This window comes from Ambystoma mexicanum, chromosome 3q (genome assembly GCF_040938575.1).
Source record: "Ambystoma mexicanum isolate Mex_15411 chromosome 3q, UKY_AmexF1_1, whole genome shotgun sequence".
Classification (NCBI taxonomy): Eukaryota; Metazoa; Chordata; class Amphibia; order Caudata; family Ambystomatidae; genus Ambystoma; species Ambystoma mexicanum.
The window spans coordinates 326,608,218-326,626,864 of NC_090926.1; the positions used below are offsets into that span (position 1 = coordinate 326,608,218).

Genomic DNA, 18,647 nt, shown 5'->3' on the forward strand with positions numbered 1-18,647 from the left:
ACGAGATGAGTGGGCTGGCAATTGCTCATTCGCAAAACAAAGAAATAAATAAAAAGATAGACCTATTCACCTCCCTACAGAATGCTCTACCTCCACACTTTTGTGGTCATTGCCTATCTCTGAAAGCATTGCCAGTCAATACATTGGCAATCCAGTCTCCTCCTGGTCTCCTGTGTGCCTTTGCTCTTAACCCCTTTCTGCCCTGACTGTTAATCAAGATGTATGATTTAGGAACCATTTTTGATTTTCTTTCTGCATAGAGTACAACTGAGTCCTCATCTAGTTTTTGGCCTTAAATGTGATCCTTTTGATATGAATGAAGATATTTTGTTGCCAACCAATTTTCCTGATCCAGTATCCACTGTGGAAGGTTCCTGCACAAACCTGATGCCAATAAAGCTCTGAGCATTTCGCCTTGATCGTACTGCAACATTCTGCAAACATTAGGCTGTCTTCCGGCCCTTTGGTGCCAATGGGGATATGATATGATAAGTCATTTATAATGCGCCCGTACACAAGTGTTTCTATGTACAGCGAGCATCCTTCTATGGTGTCTCAGTAGGTGGCTACAGTGTGCATGTTTCCAAGTCCTAGAGTAGGAGATCACTGGAGTCACCCACATTGTTGGTGTTCAGAAGATGTCAACTTGAGTTATGGCTGCCTCATGGGAAGAATCCTTGGGCTGTCCCTGCATAATATCTGCAGTGCATCCACTTGGTCTTCACATCACACCCTGAGGCAGCAGCCCAGGCTGCACATGTGCATCGGTTCATCCTTGAACTTTGGTACAGTACTTTAACTGAATAATTTGACTTAATCTTGTAATGTAAGTGATATTGTAGAGCACCGTTCCACCCCTTTTGGGGACCGCGCTGCACATGGGGCGGTAAGAAAAAAGGGGGGTCATTAGTGGGGCAGACGGAGAGATAGATGCGAACCCTGCAGTGTTGATGGGAGCATGTTATCCACAGGAAATAGCCCACGGTGTGATATAGACAACAGCGCTTTTGGTCTGGTCAGCCGCGGATGAGAGAGTGTGACGGGGCTAAAGTGGAGAGCTTAGACGCAGCTCGATTAGTGCTGATTTGCTTGTGGCCATGCCTGTGGTGGCCATCTGTGGGAGGTTTGTTTCTGTAGTGTAAGGTGGTGGGAGATCTTAGAGAGGGGTCAGTTAGGGGAAAGAACTTGCAAGTCCAAACAAGCAGCAGGCCGAACTCCCACTACCGGCCTCTCGCAGATCAGTCCCATTTCACTATCTCACATTGCCACTGTCAATCCCTCGTTCTCACTCGCTCTTCCTATGGCCCTCTCTCTCTCCCTCGAGTCTTAGGGCGTACATACAGCTGTGCTGCTCCAACCCCCTTTCCTGCACAGGGACCCCCTCGCCATAGCTGTGCAGTGCCCATGAATCCCCCAGTGTGTGAACCCCAGCTATTCCAGCTCTAAACCCCCATACACAGCTCTCTCTGCCAGAGCACATCAATCCCCTGCTGCAGCACCCCCAGCGAGTCCAGCCCTGCGCGCCCCTCCCCCCAGAGCTCTGCCAATGCACACCAATCCCCCGACGGTATTACCCACAGCTAGTCTAGCTACGAGTCCCCCACACACATCTCTGCCAGTGCACATCAATCCCCAGCTACCTCACACCCAGCTGCACAGCTCTGCCAGCGCACACCAATCCCCAGCTGCACAGCTCTGCCAGTGCACATCAATCCCCAGCTGCACAGCTCTGCCAGCGCACATCAATCCCCAGCTGCACAGCTTTGCCAGTGCACATCAATCCCCAGCTACCTCACACCCAGCTACACAGCTCTGCCAGTGCACACCAATCCCCATCTATCTCACACCCAGCTGCACAGCTCTGCCAGTGCACATTAAACCCCAGCTACCTCACACCCAGCTACACAGCTCTGCCAGAGCACATCAATCCTGAGCTACCTCACACCGAGCTACACAGCTCTGCCAGTGCACATCAATCCCCAGCTCCCTCACACCCAGCTACTCAGCCCTGCCAGTGCACCTCAATCCCCAGTTACCTCACGCGCAGCTACACAGCTCTGCCAGTGAACATCAATCCCCAGCTACCTCACACCCAGCTACACAGCTCTGCCAGTGCACCTCAATCCCCAGCTACCTCGCACCCAGCTACACAGCTCTGCCAGTGCACATCAATCCCCAGCTACCTCACACCCAGCTTCACAGCTCTGCCAATGCTCGTCAATTCAGATGTGTCATTCTAGTGTAAAATGTAGCTGTGAGCACAGCTTGGAGTGTTGAGCTCGCTTCCCCCAAACCCTATCACTCTCACGCTGCAGAACTATAAACGCCTCCCCGTATCATTGAGACAAAACGAGTTTGTTTAGAATATTCAATGTACTATAATTATTATACATGGCTAACACCTGCGTTTTCTTTTGCTTTATCACGCATCAGAAGGACAGTTTATTGACTGTGAGGCCAAGAACTACAACGGCTCCTTCTCTTGCTCCTGGCAGCTGAGAGTGCCAAAACAGCACCAGTTCTCCTTCAAGGCGCAGAACGGGTAAGTGCTGAGAGATACTAGAAGCAGTGATTGCAGCATAGCCAGTACTTCCTTGCAGCCAAAGTCGCAGCATGCATAGTGCCCGCATAGGCTAAGGGCTCACAGACACTTGCAGCCACAGTCGCAGCATGCATAGTGCCGGCATAGGCTAAGGGCTCACAGACACTAGCAGCCACAGTCACAGCATGCATAAAGCCCGCATAGGCTAAGGGCTCGCAGACATTTGCAGCTGCAGCATGCCTTGGGAGGTTAGCTCAAACCTCTGGGTATTAAGCGCGTTATAAATAACCTATCATATCATATCAGAGTGCCCGCACAGGCTAAGGGCTCACAGACACTTGCAGCCACAGTCGCAGCATGCATAGTCCTGCATAGTCGAAGGGCTCACAGACACCTGCAGCCACAGTCACAGCATGCATAAAGCCCGCATAGGCTAAGGGATCACAGACATTTGCAGCTGCAGCATTCCTTGGGAGGATAGCTCAAACCTCTGGGTATTAAGCACGTTATAAATAACCTATCATATCAGAGCATAGTGCCCGCACAGGCTAAGAGCTCAAAGACACTTGCAGCCACAGTCGCAGCATGCATAGTGCCCGCATAGGCTAAGGGCTCACAGACACTTGCAGCCAAAGTCGCAGCACGCATAGTGCTGGCATAGGCTAAGGGCTCACAGACTCTTGCAGCCAAAGTTGCAGCACGCATAGTGCCCGCATAGGATAAGGGCTAACACACACTAGCAGGCACAGTCGTAGCATGCATAGTGCCTGCATAGGCTAAGGGCTCACAGACACTTGCAGCCACAGTCGCAGCATGCATAGTCCTGCATAGTGGAAGGGCTCACAGACACTTGCAGCCACAGTCGCAGCATGCATAAAGCCCGCATAGGCTAAGGGCTCACAGACATTTGCAGGTGCAGCATTCCTTGGGAGGATAGCTCAAACCTCTGGGTATTAAGCGCGTTATAAATAACCTATCATATCATATCATAGTGCCCGCACAGGCTAAGGGCTCACAGACACTTGCAGCCACAGTCGCAGCATGCATAGTGCCCGCATAGGCTAAGGGCTCACAGACACTTGCAGCCAAAGTCGCAGCACGCATAGTGCTGGCATAGGCTAAGGACTCACAGTCTCTTGCAGCCAAAGTTGCGGCACGCATAGTGCCCGCATAGGATAAGGGCTCACAGACACTTGCAGCCACAGTCAAAGCACGCATAGTGCCCACATAGGCTAAGCGCTCACAGACACTTGCAGCCAAAGTTGCAGCATGCATAGTGTCAGCATAGTCGAAGGGCTCACAGACATTTGCAGCCAAAGTCGCAGCATGTATAGAGCCTGCATACGCTAAGGGCTCACAGACATTTGCAGCTGCAGCATGCCCTGGGAGGACAGCTCAAACCTCTGGGTATTAAGCGCGTTATAAATAACCTATCATATCATAGCATAGTGCCCGCACAGGCTAAGAGCTCACAGACACTTGCAGCCACAGTCGCAGCATGCATAGTGCCCGCATAGGCTAGGAGCTCACAGACACTTGCAGCCAAAGTCGCAGCACGCATAGTGCTGGCATAGGCTAAGGGCTCACAGACTCTTGCAGCCAAAGTTGCAGCACGCATAGTGCCCGCATAGGATAAGGGTTAACACACACTAGCAGGCACAGTCGTAGCATGCATAGTGCCTGCATAGGCTAAGGGCTCACAGACACTTGCAGCCACAGTCGCAGCATGCATAGTCCTGCATAGTCGAAGGGCTCACAGACACTTGCAGCCACAGTCGCAGCATGCATAAAGCCCGCATAGGCTAAGGGCTCACAGACATTTGCAGGTGCAGCATTCCTTGGGAGGATATCTCAAACCTCTGGGTATTAAGCGCGTTATAAATAACCTATCATATCATATCATAGTGCCCGCACAGGCTGAGGGCTCACAGACACTTGCAGCCACAGTCGCAGCATGCATAGTGCCCGCATAGGCTAAGGGCTCACAGACACTTGCAGCCAAAGTCGCAGCACGCATAGTGCTGGCATAGGCTAAGGACTCACAGTCTCTTGCAGCCAAAGTTGCGGCACGCATAGTGCCCGCATAGGATAAGGGCTCACAGACACTTGCAGCCACAGTCACAGCACGCATAGTGCCCGCATAGGCTAAGCGCTCACAGACACTTGCAGCCAAAGTTGCAGCATGCATAGTGTCAGCATAGTCGAAGGGCTCACAGACATTTGCAGCCAAAGTCGCAGCATGCATAGAGCCTGCATACGCTAAGGGCTCACAGACATTTGCAGCTGCAGCATGCCCTGGGAGGATAGCTCAAACCTCTGGGTATTAAGCACGTTATAAATAACCTATCATATCATATCATATCATAGTGCCCACATAGGCTAAGGGTTCACAGACACTTTCAACCAAAGTCGCAGCATGGATAATACCCGCATAGGCTAAGAGCTCAGAGACACTTGCAGGCCCAGTCGCAGCATGCACAGTGCTCGCATAGGCTAAAGGCTCACAGACACTTGCAGCCAAAGTCGCAGCATGCATAGTGCCCGCATAGGATAAGGGCCACAGACACTTGCAGCCACAGTCGCATCACGTATAGTGCCCGCATATGTAAAGGGCTCACAGACACTTGCAGCCACAGTCGCAGCACACATAGTGCCCGCATAGGCTAAGGGCTCACAGACACCTGCAGCCACAGTCGCAGCATGCATAGTGCCCGCATAGGCTAAGAGCTCAGAGACCCTTGCAGGCCCAGTCGCAGCATGCATAGGGCCCGCATAGGCTAAGGGCTCACAGACACTTGCAGCCAAAGTCGCAGCATGCATAGAGCCTGCATACGCTAAGGGCTCACAGACATTTGCAGCTGCAGCATGCCCTGGGAGGATAGCTCAAACCTCTGGGTATTAAGCACGTTATAAATAACCTATCATATCATATCATATCATAGTGCCCACATAGGCTAAGGGTTCACAGACACTTGCAGCCACAGTCGCAGCATGGATAGTGCCCGCAGAGCCTAAGAGCTCAGAGACCCTTGCAGGCCCAGTCGCAGCATGCATAGGGCCCGCATAGGCTAAGGGCTCACAGACACTTGCAGCCAAAGTCGCAGCATGCATAGTGCCCGCATAGGCTAAGGGCTCACAGACACTTGCAGCCAAAGTCGCAGCAGGCATAGTGCACGCATAGGCTAAGGGCTCACGGACACTTGCAGCCAAAGTCGCAGCATGCATAGTGCCTGCATAGGATAAGGGCTCACAGACACTTGCAGCCACAGTCGCAGCATGCATAGTGCCCGCATAGGCTAAGGGCTCACAGACACTTGCAGCCAAAGTCGCAGCATGCATAGTGTCAGCATAGTCGAAGGGCTCACAGACACATTTGCATTCACAGTCGCAGCATGTATAGAGCCCGCATAGGCTAAGGGCTCACAGACATTTGCAGCTGCAGCATGCCTTGGGTGGATAGCTCAAACCTCTGGGTATTAAACGCGTTATAAATAACCTATCATATCATATCATAGTACCCACATAGGCTAAGGGTTCGCAGACACTTGCAGCCACAGTCGCAGCATGGATAGTGCCTGCATAGGCTAAGAGCTCAGAGACCCTTGCAGGCCCAGTCGCAGCATGCATAGTGCCCGCATAGGCTAAGGGCTCACAGACACTTGCAGCCACAGTCCCAGCATGAATAGTGCCCGTGTAGGCTAAGGACTCACAGACACTTGCAGCCACAGTCGCAGCACGCATAGTGCCCGCATAGGATAAGGGCTCACAGACACTTGCAGCCACAGTCGCAGCACGCATAGTGCCCGCATAGGCCAAGGGCTCACAGACACTTGCAGCCAAAGTCACAGCATGCATAGTGTCAGCATAGTCGAAGGGCTCACATACACTTTGGCCAAAGTCGCAGCATGCATAGAGCCTGCATAGGCTAAGGGCTCACAGACATTTGCAGCTGCAGCATGCCCTGGGAGGATAGCTCAAACCTCTGGGTATTAAGCGCGTTATAAATAACCTATCATATCATATCATATCATAGGGCCCGCATAGGCTAAGGGCTCACAGACACTTTCAACCACAGTCGCAGCATGGATAATGCCCGCATAGGCTAAGAGCTCAGAGACACTTGCAGGCCCAGTCGCAGCATGCATAGTGCCCGCATAGGCTAAAGGCTCACAGACACTTGCAGCCAAAGTCGCAGCATGCATAGTGCCCGCATAGGATAAGGGCTCACAGACACTTGCAGCCACAGTCGCATCACGCATAGTGCCCGCATATGTAAAGGGCTCACAGACACTTGCAGCCACAGTCGCAGCACACATAGTGCCCGCATAGGCTAAGGGCTCACAGACACTTGCAGCCACAGTCGCACCATGCATAGTGCCCACATAGGCTAAGGGCTCACAGACACTTGCAGCCAAAGTCGCAGCATGAATAGTACCCGCATAGGCTAAGGGCTCACAGACACTTGCAGCCAAAGTCTCAGCATGCATACTGCCTGCATAGGATAAGGGCTCACGGACACTTGCAGCCGCAGCATGCATAGAGCTCACATAGGCTACGGCTCACAGACACTAGCAGGCACAGTCACAGCATGGATAGTGCCCGCATAGGGTAAGGGCTCACAGACACTTGCAACCGCAGCATGCATAGAGCTCACATAGGCTACGGCTCACAGACACTAGCACGCACAGTCACAGCATGGATAGTGCCCGCATAGGGTAAGGGCTCACAGACACTTGCAACCGCAGCATGCATAGAGCTCACATAGGCTACGGCGCACAGACACTAGCAGGCAAAGTCACAGCATGGATAGTGCCCGCATAGGGTAAGGGCTCACAGACACTTGCAACCGCAGCATGCATAGTGCTCACATAGGCTACGGCTCACAGACACTAGCAGGCACAGTCAGAGCATGAATAGTGCCCGCATAGGTGAAGGGCTCACAGACACTTGCAGCCACAGTCGCAGCACACATAGGCTAAGGGCTCACAGACACTTGCAGCCACAGTCGCAGCATGCATAGTGCCCGCATAGGCTAAGGGCTCACAGACACTTGCAGCCAAAGTCGCAGCATGCATAGTGCCCGCATAGGCTAAGGGCTCACAGACACTTGCAGCCAAAGTCGCAGCATGCATAGTGCCCGCATAGGCTAAGGGCTCACAGACACTTGCAGCCAAAGTCGCAGCATGCATAGTGTCAGTATAGTTGAAGGGCTCACAGACACTTACAGCCACAGTCGCAGCATGTATAGAGCCCGTATAGACTAAGGGCTCACAGACATTTGCAGCTGCAGCATGCCTTGGGTGCATAGCTCAAACCTCTGGGTATTAAGCGCGTTATAAATAACCTATCATATCATATCATAGTGCCCACATAGGCTAAGGGCTCACAGACACTTGCAGCCGCAGCATGCATTGAGCTCACATAGGCTATGGCTCACAGACACTAGCAGGCACAGTCACAGCATGGATAGTGCCCGCATAGGGTAAGGGCTCACAGACACTTGCAACCGCAGCATGCATAGAGCTCACATAGGCTACGGCTCACAGACACTAGCACGCACAGTCACAGCATGGATAGTGCCCGCATAGGGTAAGGGCTCACAGACACTTGCAACCGCAGCATGCATAGAGCTCACATAGGCTACGGCTCACAGACACTAGCAGGCAAAGTCACAGCATGGATAGTGCCCGCATAGGGTAAGGGCTCACAGACACTTGCAACCGCAGCATGCCTAGTGCTCACATAGGCTACGGCTCACAGACACTAGCAGGCACAGTCAGAGCATGAATAGTGCCCGCATAGGTGAAGGGCTCACAGACACTTGCAGCCACAGTCGCAGCACACATAGTGCCCGCATAGGCTAAGGGCTCACAGACACTTGCAGCCACAGTCGCAGCATGCATAGTGCCCGCATAGGCTAAGGGCTCACAGACACTTGCAGCCAAAGTCGCAGCATGCATAGTGCCCGCATAGGCTAAGGGCTCACAGACACTTGCAGCCAAATTCGCAGCATGCATAGTGCCCGCATAGGCTAAGGGCTCACAGACACTTGCAACCAAAGTCGCAGCATGCATAGTGTCAGTATAGTTGAAGGGCTCACAGACACTTGCAGCCACAGTCGCAGCATGTATAGAACCTGTATAGGCTAAGGGCTCACAGACATTTGCAGCTGCAGCATGCCTTGGGTGGATAGCTCAAACCTCTGGGTATTAAGCGTGTTATAAATAACCTATCATATCATATCTTAGTGCCCTCATAGGCTAAGGGCTCACAGACACTTGCAGCCACAGTCCCAGCATGAATAGTGCCCGCATAGGCTAAGGACTCACAGACACTTGCAGCCAAAGTCGCAGCACGCATAGTGCCGGCATAGGCTAAGTGCTTCCAGACACTTGCAGCCAAAGTCGCAGCACGCATAGTGCCCGCATAGGATAAGGGCTCACAGACACTTGCAGCCACAGTCGCAGCATGCATAGTGCCCGCATAGGCTAAGGGCTCACAGACACTTGCAGCCAAAGTCGCAGCATGCATAGTGTCAGCATAGTTGAAGGACTCACAGACACTTGCAGCCACAGTCGTAGCATGTATAGAGCCTGTATAGGCTAAGGGCTCACAGACATTTGCAGCTGCAGCATGCCTTGGGTGGATAGCTCAAACCTCTGGGTATTAAGCGTGTTATAAATAACCTATCATATCATATCATAGTGCCCGCATAGGCTAAGGGCTCACAGACACTTGCAGCCACAGTCCCAGCATGAATAGTGCCTGCATAGGCTAAGGACTCACAGACACTTGCAGCCAAAGTCGCAGCACGCATTGTACCGGCATAGGCTAAGGGCTCACAGACACTTGCAGCCAAAGTCGCAGCACACATAGTGCCCGCATAGGATAAGGGCTCACAGACACTTGCAGCCACAGTCGCAGCACGCATAGTGCCTGCATAGGATAAGGGCTCACAGACACTTGCAGCCACAGTCCCAGCATGAATAGTGCCCGCATAGGCTAAGGACTCACAGACACTTGCAGTCAAAGTCGCAGCACGCATAGTGCCCGCATAGGCTAAGGACTCACAGACACTTGCAGTCAAAGTCGCAGCACGCATAGTGCCGGCATAGGCTAAGGCTCACAGACACTTGCAGCCAAAGTCGCAGCATGTATAGAGCCCGTATAGGCTAAGGGCTCACAGACCCTTGCAGCCAAAGTCGCAGCATTCATAGGGCCCGCATAGGCTAAGGGCTCACAGACATTTGCAGCTGCAGCATGCCTTGGGTGGATAGCTCAAACCTCTGGGTATTAAGCGTGTTATTAATAACCTATCATATCATAGTGCCCGCATAGGCTAAGGGTTCACAGACACTTGCAGCCACAGTCGCAGCATGGATAGTGCCCGCATAGGCTAAGAGCTCAGAGACCCTTGCAGGCCCATTCGCAGCATGCATAGTGCCCGCATAGGCTAAGGGCTCACAGACACTTGCAGCCACAGTCCCAGCATGAATAGTGCCCGCATAGGCTAATGACTCACAGACACTTGCAGCGAAAGTCGCAGCACGCATAGTGCCGGCATAGGCTAAGGGCTCACAGACACTTGCAGCCAAAGTCGCAGCACGCATAGTGCCCGCATAGGATAAGGGCTCACAGACACTTGCAGCCACAGTCGCAGCACGCATAGTGCCCGCATAGGATAAGGGCTCACAGACACTTGCAGCCACAGTCCCAGCATGAACAGTGCCCGCATAGGCTAAGGACTCACAGACACTTGCAGCGAAAGTCGCAGCACGCATAGTGCCGGCATAGGCTAAGGGCTCACAGACACTTGCAGCCAAAGTCGCAGCACGCCTAGTGCCCGCATAGGATAAGGGCTCACAGACACTTGCAGCCACAGTCGCAGCACGCATAGTGCCCGCATAGGATAAGGGCTCACAGACACTTGCAGCCACAGTCCCAGCATGAACAGTGCCCGCATAGGCTAAGGACTCGCAGACACTTGCAGCCAAAGTCGCAGCACGCATAGTGCCGGCATAGGCTAAGGGCTCACAGACACTTGCAGCCAAAGTCGCAGCATGCATAGTGCCCGCATAGTCGAAGGGCTCACAAACACTTGCAGCCACAGTCACAGCATGCATAGAGCCTGCATAGGCTAAGGGCTCACAGATATTTGCAGCTGCAGCATGCCTTGGGAGGATAGCTCAAACCTCTGGGTATTAAGCGCATTATAAATAACCTATCATATCATATCATATCATAGTGCCCGCATAGGCTAAGGGCTCACAGACACTTGTAGCCACAGTCGCAGCATAGACTAAGAGCTCAGAGACACTTGCAGGCCCAGTCGCAGCATGGACAGTGCCCGCATAGGCTAAGGGCTCAGAGACCCTTGCAGGCCCAGTGGCAACATGCATAGTGCCTGCATAGGCTAAGGGCTCACAGACACCTGCAGCCACAGTCCCAGCATGAATAGGGCCTGCATAGGGTAAGGGCTCACAGACACTTGCAGCCAAAGTCGCAGCACGCATAGTGCCCACATAGGATAAGGGCTCACAGACACTTGCAGCCACAGTCGCAGCACGCATAGTGCCCGCATAGGATAAGGGCTCACAGACACTTGCAGCCACAGTCCCAGCACGAATAGTGCCCGCATAGGCTAAGGGCTCACAGACACTTGCAGCCACAGTCGCAGCATGCATAGTGCCCGCATATGCTAAGAGCTCAGAGACACTTGCAGGCCCAGTCGCAGCATGCATAGTACCCGCATAGGCTAAGGGCTCAGAGACACTTGCAGCCACAGTTGCAGTATGCATAGTGCCCGTATAGGCTAAGGACTCACAGACACTTGCAGCCGCAGTCGCAGCATGCATAGTGCCCGCACAGGTAAAGGGCTCCCAGACACTTGCAGCCACAGTCACAGCATGCATAGTGCCCGCGTAGGCTTAGGGCTCCCAGACACTTGCAGCCACAGTCGCAGCATGCATAGTGCCCGCATAGGCTTAGGGCTCCCAGACACTTGCAGCCACAGTCACAGCATTCATAGTGCCTGCATAGGCCAAGGGCTCACAGACATTTGCAGCCGCAGTCTCAGCATGGTTAGTGCCCGCAAAGGTAGGGTGACCAGATTTAAAAAGTAAAAAAAACCGGCACAGGGCAACTAACATAAAAGTAGGACTAGCACTTGAAAGTGGCTGTCAAGGCACTACACTTCAGCAGTGTTTGGAGGAGAAGGAGGTTTAAGTGTTACTAACACACATAATTAATTTATCACAAACTAACACTATCTTAAATTGTAAAATGCTGCTTTTCTTCTGTGCGAGAGGGTGCATTCCTGCCTTGCCTACCAAAAACCGGGACCACTGCAGTTTCCAATGGAAACATAATCTCGAGAAAGGGGGACCAAGCACCAAATTCCGGAACAGTTCCGGCAAAACCGGGACGTCTGGTCACCCTACACATAGGGTGAGGCCTCACAGACACTTGCAGTCGCAGCATGCATAGCGCTCGCATAGGCTAGGGCTCACAGGCACTAGCATGCACAGTCACAGCATGGATAGTGCCCGCATAGGTTAAGGGCTCACAGACACTTGCAGCCGCAGCATGCATAGAGCTCACATAGGCTACGGCTCACAGACACTAGCAAGCACAGTCGCAGCATGAATAGTGCCCGCATAGGGTAAGGGCTCACAGACACTTGCAGCCACAGTCGCAGCACACATAGTGCCCGCATAGGCTAAGGGCTCACAGACACTTGCAGCCACAGTCGCAGCATGCGTAGTGCCCGCATAGGGTAAGGGCTCACAGACACTTGCAACCGCAGTATGCAAAGAGCTCACATAGGCTACGACTCACAGACACTAGCAGGTACAGTCGCAGCATGAATAGGGCCCGCATAGGGTAAGGGCTCACAGACACTTGCAACCGCAGCATGCATAGAGCTCACATAGGCTACGGATCATAGACACTAGCAGGCACAGTCACAGCATGAATAGTGCCTGCATAGGGTAATGGCTCACAGACACTTGCAGCCACAGCATGCATAGTGCTCACATAGACTACGGCTCACAGACACTAGCAGGCACAGTCACAGCATGGATAGTGTCCGCATAGGGTAAGGGCTCACAGACGCTTGCAGCCGCAGCATGCATAGAGCTCACATAGGCTACGGCTCACTGACACTAGCAGGCACAGTCACAGCATGAATAGTGCCTGCATAGGGTAAGGGCTCACAGACACTTGCAGCCACAGTCGCAGCACGCATAGTGCCCGCATAGGATAAGGGCTCACAGACACTTGCAGCCACAGTCCCAGCACGAATAGTCCCCGCATAGGCTAAGGGCTCACAGACACTTGCAGCCACAGTCGCAGCATGCATAGTGCCCGCATAGGCTTAGGGCTCCCAGACACTTGCAGGCCCAGTCGCAGCATGCATAGTGCCCGCATAGGCTAAGGGCTCAGAGACACTTGCAGCCACAGTCGCAGCATGCATAGTGCCCGCATAGGCTAAGGACTCACAGACACTTGCAGCCGCAGTCGCAGCATGCATAGTGCCCGCACAGGTTAAGGGCTCACAGACACTTGCAGCCACAGTCCCAGCATGCATAGTGCCCGCGTAGGCTTAGGGCTCCCAGACACTTTCAGCCACAGTCGCAGCATGCATAGTGCCCGCATAGGCTTAGGGCTCCCAGACACTTGCAGCCACAGTCACAGCATTCATAGTGCCTGCATAGGCCAAAGGCTCACAGACATTTGCAGCCGCAGTCTCAGCATGGTTAGTGCCCGCAAAGGTAGGGTGACCACATTTAAAAAGTAAAAAAAACCGGCACAGGGCAACTAACATAAAAGTAGGACTAGCACTTGAAAGTGGCTGTCAAGGCACTACACTTCAGCAGTGTTTGGAGAAGAAGGAGGTTTAAGTGTTACTAACACACATAATTAATTTATCACAAACTAACACTATCTTAAATTGTAAAATGCCGCTTTTCTTCTGTGCGAGAGGGTGCATTCCTGCCTTGCCTACCAAAAACCGGGACCACTGCAGTTTCCAATGGAAACATAATCTCGAGAAAGGGGGACCAAGCACCAAATTCCGGGACAGTTCCGGCAAAACCGGGACGTCTGGTCACCCTACGCATAGGGTGAGGCCTCACAGACACTTGCAGTCGCAGCATGCATAGCGCTCGCATAGGCTAGGGCTCACAGGCACTAGCATGCACAGTCGCAGCATGGATAGTGCCCGCATAGGGTAAGGGCTCACAGACACTTGCAGCTGCAGCATGCATAGAGCTCACATAGGCTACGGCTCACAGACACTAGCAGGAACAGTCACAGCATGGATAGTGCCCGCATAGGGTAAGGGCTCACAGACACTTGCAGCCGCAGCATGCATAGAGCTCACATAGGCTACGGCTCACAGACACTAGCAAGCACAGTCGCAGCATGAATAGTGCCCGCATAGGGTAAGGGCTCACAGACACTTGCAGCCACAGCATGCATAGTGCTCACATAGGCTACGGCTCACAGACACTAGCAGGAACAGTCACAGCATGGATAGTGCCCGCATAGGGTAAGGGCTCACAGACACTTGCAGCCGCAGCATGCATAGAGCTCACATAGGCTACGGCTCACAGACACTAGCAAGCACAGTCGCAGCATGAATAGTGCCCGCATAGGCTAAGGGCTCACAGACACTTCCAGCCACAGTCGCAGCATGCGTAGTGCCCGCATAGGGTAAGGGCTCACAGACACTTGCAACCGCAGCATGCAAAGAGCTCACATAGGCTACGACTCACAGACACTAGCAGGCACAGTCGCAGCATGAATAGGGCCCGCATAGGGTAAGGGCTCACAGACACTTGCAACCGCAGCATGCATAGAGCTCACATAGGCTACGGATCATAGACACTAGCAGGCACAGTCACAGCATGAATAGTGCCTGCATAGGGTAAGGGCTCACAGACACTTGCAGCCACAGCATGCATAGTGCTCACATAGACTACGGCTCACAGACACTAGCAGGCACAGTCACAGCATGGATAGTGCCCGCATAGGGTAAGGGCTCACAGACACTTGCAGCCGCAGCATGCATAGAGCTCACATAGGCTACGGCGCACAGACACTAGCAGGCAAAGTCACAGCATGGATAGTGCCCGCATAGGGTAAGGGCTCACAGACACTTGCAGCCGCAGCATTCATAGAGCTCACATAGGCTACGGCTCACCGACACTAGCAGGCAAAGTCACAGCATGGATAGTGCCCGCATAGGGTAAGGGCTCACAGACACTTGCAGCCGCAGCATTCATAGAGCTCACATAGGCTACGGCTCACCGACACTAGCAGGCACAGTCGCATCATGGAAAGTTCCTGCATAGATGAGGGCTCACAGTCAGTAGCAGCCATAGCATGAATAGCTGCTGCTTAGGCTAAGAGCTCACATACACTAGTAGTCGCCGCCGCACCATGCATAGCTGCCTCTTACGGTAAGCCGCTCACAGACACTGGCAGGCACAGCCACAGCATGCATAGCTCCCGCACAGTATAAGGGCTCACAGTCACTACCAGACACAGCCGTAGCATGAATAGCTTCTGCATAGGGAAAGAGCTCACATACACTCGTAGTCGCTGTCACACCATGCATGGCTGCCTCTGATGGTAAGCCGCTCACAGACACCTGCAGGCACAGCCACAGCATGCATAACTCCTGCATAGGGTAAGAGCTCACAGGCACCAGCAGTCACATGCACAGGGTAGGGAAGTCACAGAGAATCACAGTCAGTTTTTCTGTTATCTCTACAGCGGAGAACATCAGGAGATGTCTACACTGTGATAAGCTGAGCCTATATGTAGTGTCTCCAGCTATCATGCTAGGCTGTCCATCAGCAATTAAGATATTGCTGCCTGGCCTGTGAAGCATATTTATCTAGCTTTGCAGGGCCACTCTGGGCCACACAAAGAATGCCAGACAATAGCAACTGGATGTTATTTAGGTGCCCAGATAATGGCTGAGCAATCCTTCTCCATCACTGACCACTAAACATAACATGATGAGGGAGCGGGTCACAATACATGTTGAAATTACGGAATCCGAGTACTTTGAGAATATTTTCTTAGGCGAGTCCGTTTAAAATTCTGATGAGATGATTTACCTCCTGTTTTTCTGAAAAATAATGTCCACATATCACCATAAATCACCTTTAAATTACAGTTTCAAATCAGTGCCTTTGTCCCATAATGTGTCGTTTCTTTGGGCTTGCAGAAGAGGGATGATATTGGCGTGTTTCCTAACACGCTCCACCTGGTGGAATTATTTGTGGGTGTAAGTGTCCACTTTTCACTGTATCACAGAATAGCACTATTTAGTTCATCTCTTAGTGCGCTCAGTGTTGGCCGATATGTGAACCTTGGCACAGGGCGATTATGTGGTGTGTCCTTTGTCAGGAAGCCTCTTGCAGGTTCAAGGATAATGGTGCTCAAAGACTCGAATACATGCCATAGCACAGCTTCAGTAATAGTCTAATCAGAGGGACCTCACAGGGTTCCACCACAACTCCTTACCAGTACCCTTGGCCCACCCTCGCTCAAAGCTGATCCTAAGGGCAATGAGGGGGTCAGCAAAGGGGGTGCAAGGAGGGGCAAACAATCACTTAAAACGTGTTACAGTTAATAGAAAAAATAATGTAAAGTCCAAATCAAGGTAATTAGCTAATTACCACAATAACATTGATGGCAAATGATAAAATGGACAAATGAACAGAAAAAAGCACCAAAAAGTATTGAGATGGCATGAAAAATTGACCGGGTGGAGAGAAAAGTCCCCAAAGAAAGATTTGTTTAAAGTAGTCTCCAACACAAGAGGGAAATGTTCATAAAAAACAAAAACGTCTCGGAATATTTCAGTGTCCACTAGAGCGTCTCGGTGCCCTCTGAATCTCTGCTCAGGACTAAGGGGTTGGGAGAAAGCGATGCAGGCCGCATTTCTACGCAGCTGACCTCTTCTTTCCACTTAGATGGTGCATGAAACCATCCCTTTTGGTATGAAGGATGCTGGGTAATAAACATCTCTTGCCACCTTTCGTCCAAGTGGGGTCACACCTTATCGCATGTTGTATCCGCCTGCACCAGCAAAATCAGAGTTGAATGGAAGGCACACAGCTCTGAGGCAGGAGGCATCCCCTCCCAACATGTTATGGTATGTTATGTTATCTCTGCTCGTCAACATACCATTTGGCTTCGCCCCAGTCATCCTCTCTCAAACAGGGGCCTTAAGAGCAGTAATGGCACGATAGAAGCACCGTATAAATCGCTGATTGGCCCTCGAGGGGGCAAGGGATGCCTTGGGCCACCTCTGTTAAAAAGGTCTCTTTCAGAAAAAGGAAGACACACTGTTCAATTGTGGCAAAGCTACCCTAAGGAAGTCTGCAGTTTGTGCTTTTCAGCCCCAATTCTGGGATTGGTAAATATACCACCAATCCCAAGCTTGCACTAAACTGACCTAAGACCATCTTTTATCACAAATCTTAAAAGGTCCAGTTAAGGCAGCCACACATGGGCGGAGGACAGGCTTGACATTCCAGAGACGGTCCTCCAAGACAGGATGTTAACACTGAAAGCCTAAGGCAATCCTATAGACAGTCTCTAGCGCCCACACCATCCTCTGACTCCTCTCAGCACACACCCACATGCCTGACATATTGGGCTGCTCTCTACCGGTGCCTGGCCAGCCCTGCTAAGCCTTATTTGGCCAAATACACACATGCATTCTAACCTTACTCTGCAACCTCCAACACTGTGGATTTCGCTCCTCCGAGAGCGTTCCCACTACCAACGCATTGAGACTATAATAATGGTAAAATGGTGCTATACAAATGGCAAGTACAATACAATATGCAAAGCTTTGCTTTATAAACTGGCTGATAAGAACCAGATCTTGCCGAACTAATTTCAAATTTCAGCGGTTATAAAATACACAAATACCTTCTAATTCCGGTATATTTTAGAGCTGCAACCATTCAGACAAGAACAGCGGTTAATGGGTCACAGGGTTATAGACGCCGCAGTGCCCATACTGGTATACACCAAATTGTTTGTTAACAATTGTTCGAATGAACAATTGACCGATTTTAAAGGGTCAAAATTGACCTTTTCACAATTGACTGTATATATATGGTTTTGGGGGGGTTTGGGTTGGGTGTGGGGTTGCGGGGTGTTTCCCCCCACATATATGTTACAATTGATCTTCACAATTCGGTCAATTGTGAAAAGGTCAATTGTAATTCGAACAGTTGTAATACGAACAATTCGTATACAACCCCCCATACTAGCAAGCCCAGGACACAGCAGCAGAAGTGGGATGCATGAGGAGAAGCAGTATGTATTGCTATATGCCTTCATTTCCAAATGTACATCAAGGGTGGGCATGGGTTAAGCCGGGGGAAAGGGGGAAGACAGAAACGACTTTTCCATAGTGCATAGTTTCTTTAAAAGAAAGTCTTGAAAGGCAGCTGCACAGAAATTGGCAAGGACTGGCCCAAGTTAACAGAAACAGGCGAGGGGAAATAATAGGCCTCAGCCTCCAGTGGCGGCCCAAATCCATCACAGAAATAGGAAAAGCTATAGCGAGCTTCAAAAGGGAGACTCGATCTCACACACTTGGATCTCACACACTGGATCTCACACACTTGGAACGCATTTGGTCAAATCGGGAGGTTGGGATTTGAATCCAAGCCTCCTGCTTGGAAAGTGGACGTGTCCCCCACTAAGTCATGAGAAATGTGGGATGTGTGAAGCCTCCCCAGCACTGGGAGTCGCAGCCCCCCCATAGCTTACCTTAGAGAGCGCAACATCTGATGAAAGGTGTCCTGTTACTTGAGTTGCTGATTTGCATTCTGGCCTATGCTCATCGCTCCAGGTGTGAGATTTGATTTACGTGGGGAGAGATGTCAAATATGCTCGGGTCAGAGTTCAGTTGTCCCCGCCTCTATTCCGCTCCTTTCTCTTTATAAGGCCCAGGGTGAGGTGAACTGGCCTTCACTGGAACTCACTGTTGGTCTCCTCTTTTCTGAAACCAGCTGCTGGTGGACACCAGGTTTCTAGACTGTTTTTTAATTCTTGAAGCTTTTTA

At 51.6% G+C, this 18,647-nt stretch overlaps 1 protein-coding gene across 3 annotated transcripts in view; it reads left to right on the forward strand.

The window, feature by feature from the left end:
- IL12B (interleukin 12B) overlaps positions 1-18,647 on the forward strand; it is a 122,206-nt gene that overhangs the window by 38,095 nt on the left and 65,464 nt on the right. For all 3 annotated transcript variants that reach the window (XM_069653907.1, XM_069653906.1, XM_069653908.1), the window contains exon 4: positions 2,434-2,542. In XM_069653907.1, the coding sequence (XP_069510008.1) occupies positions 2,434-2,542 (109 nt within the window). The remainder of the gene's footprint in view (positions 1-2,433; positions 2,543-18,647) is intronic.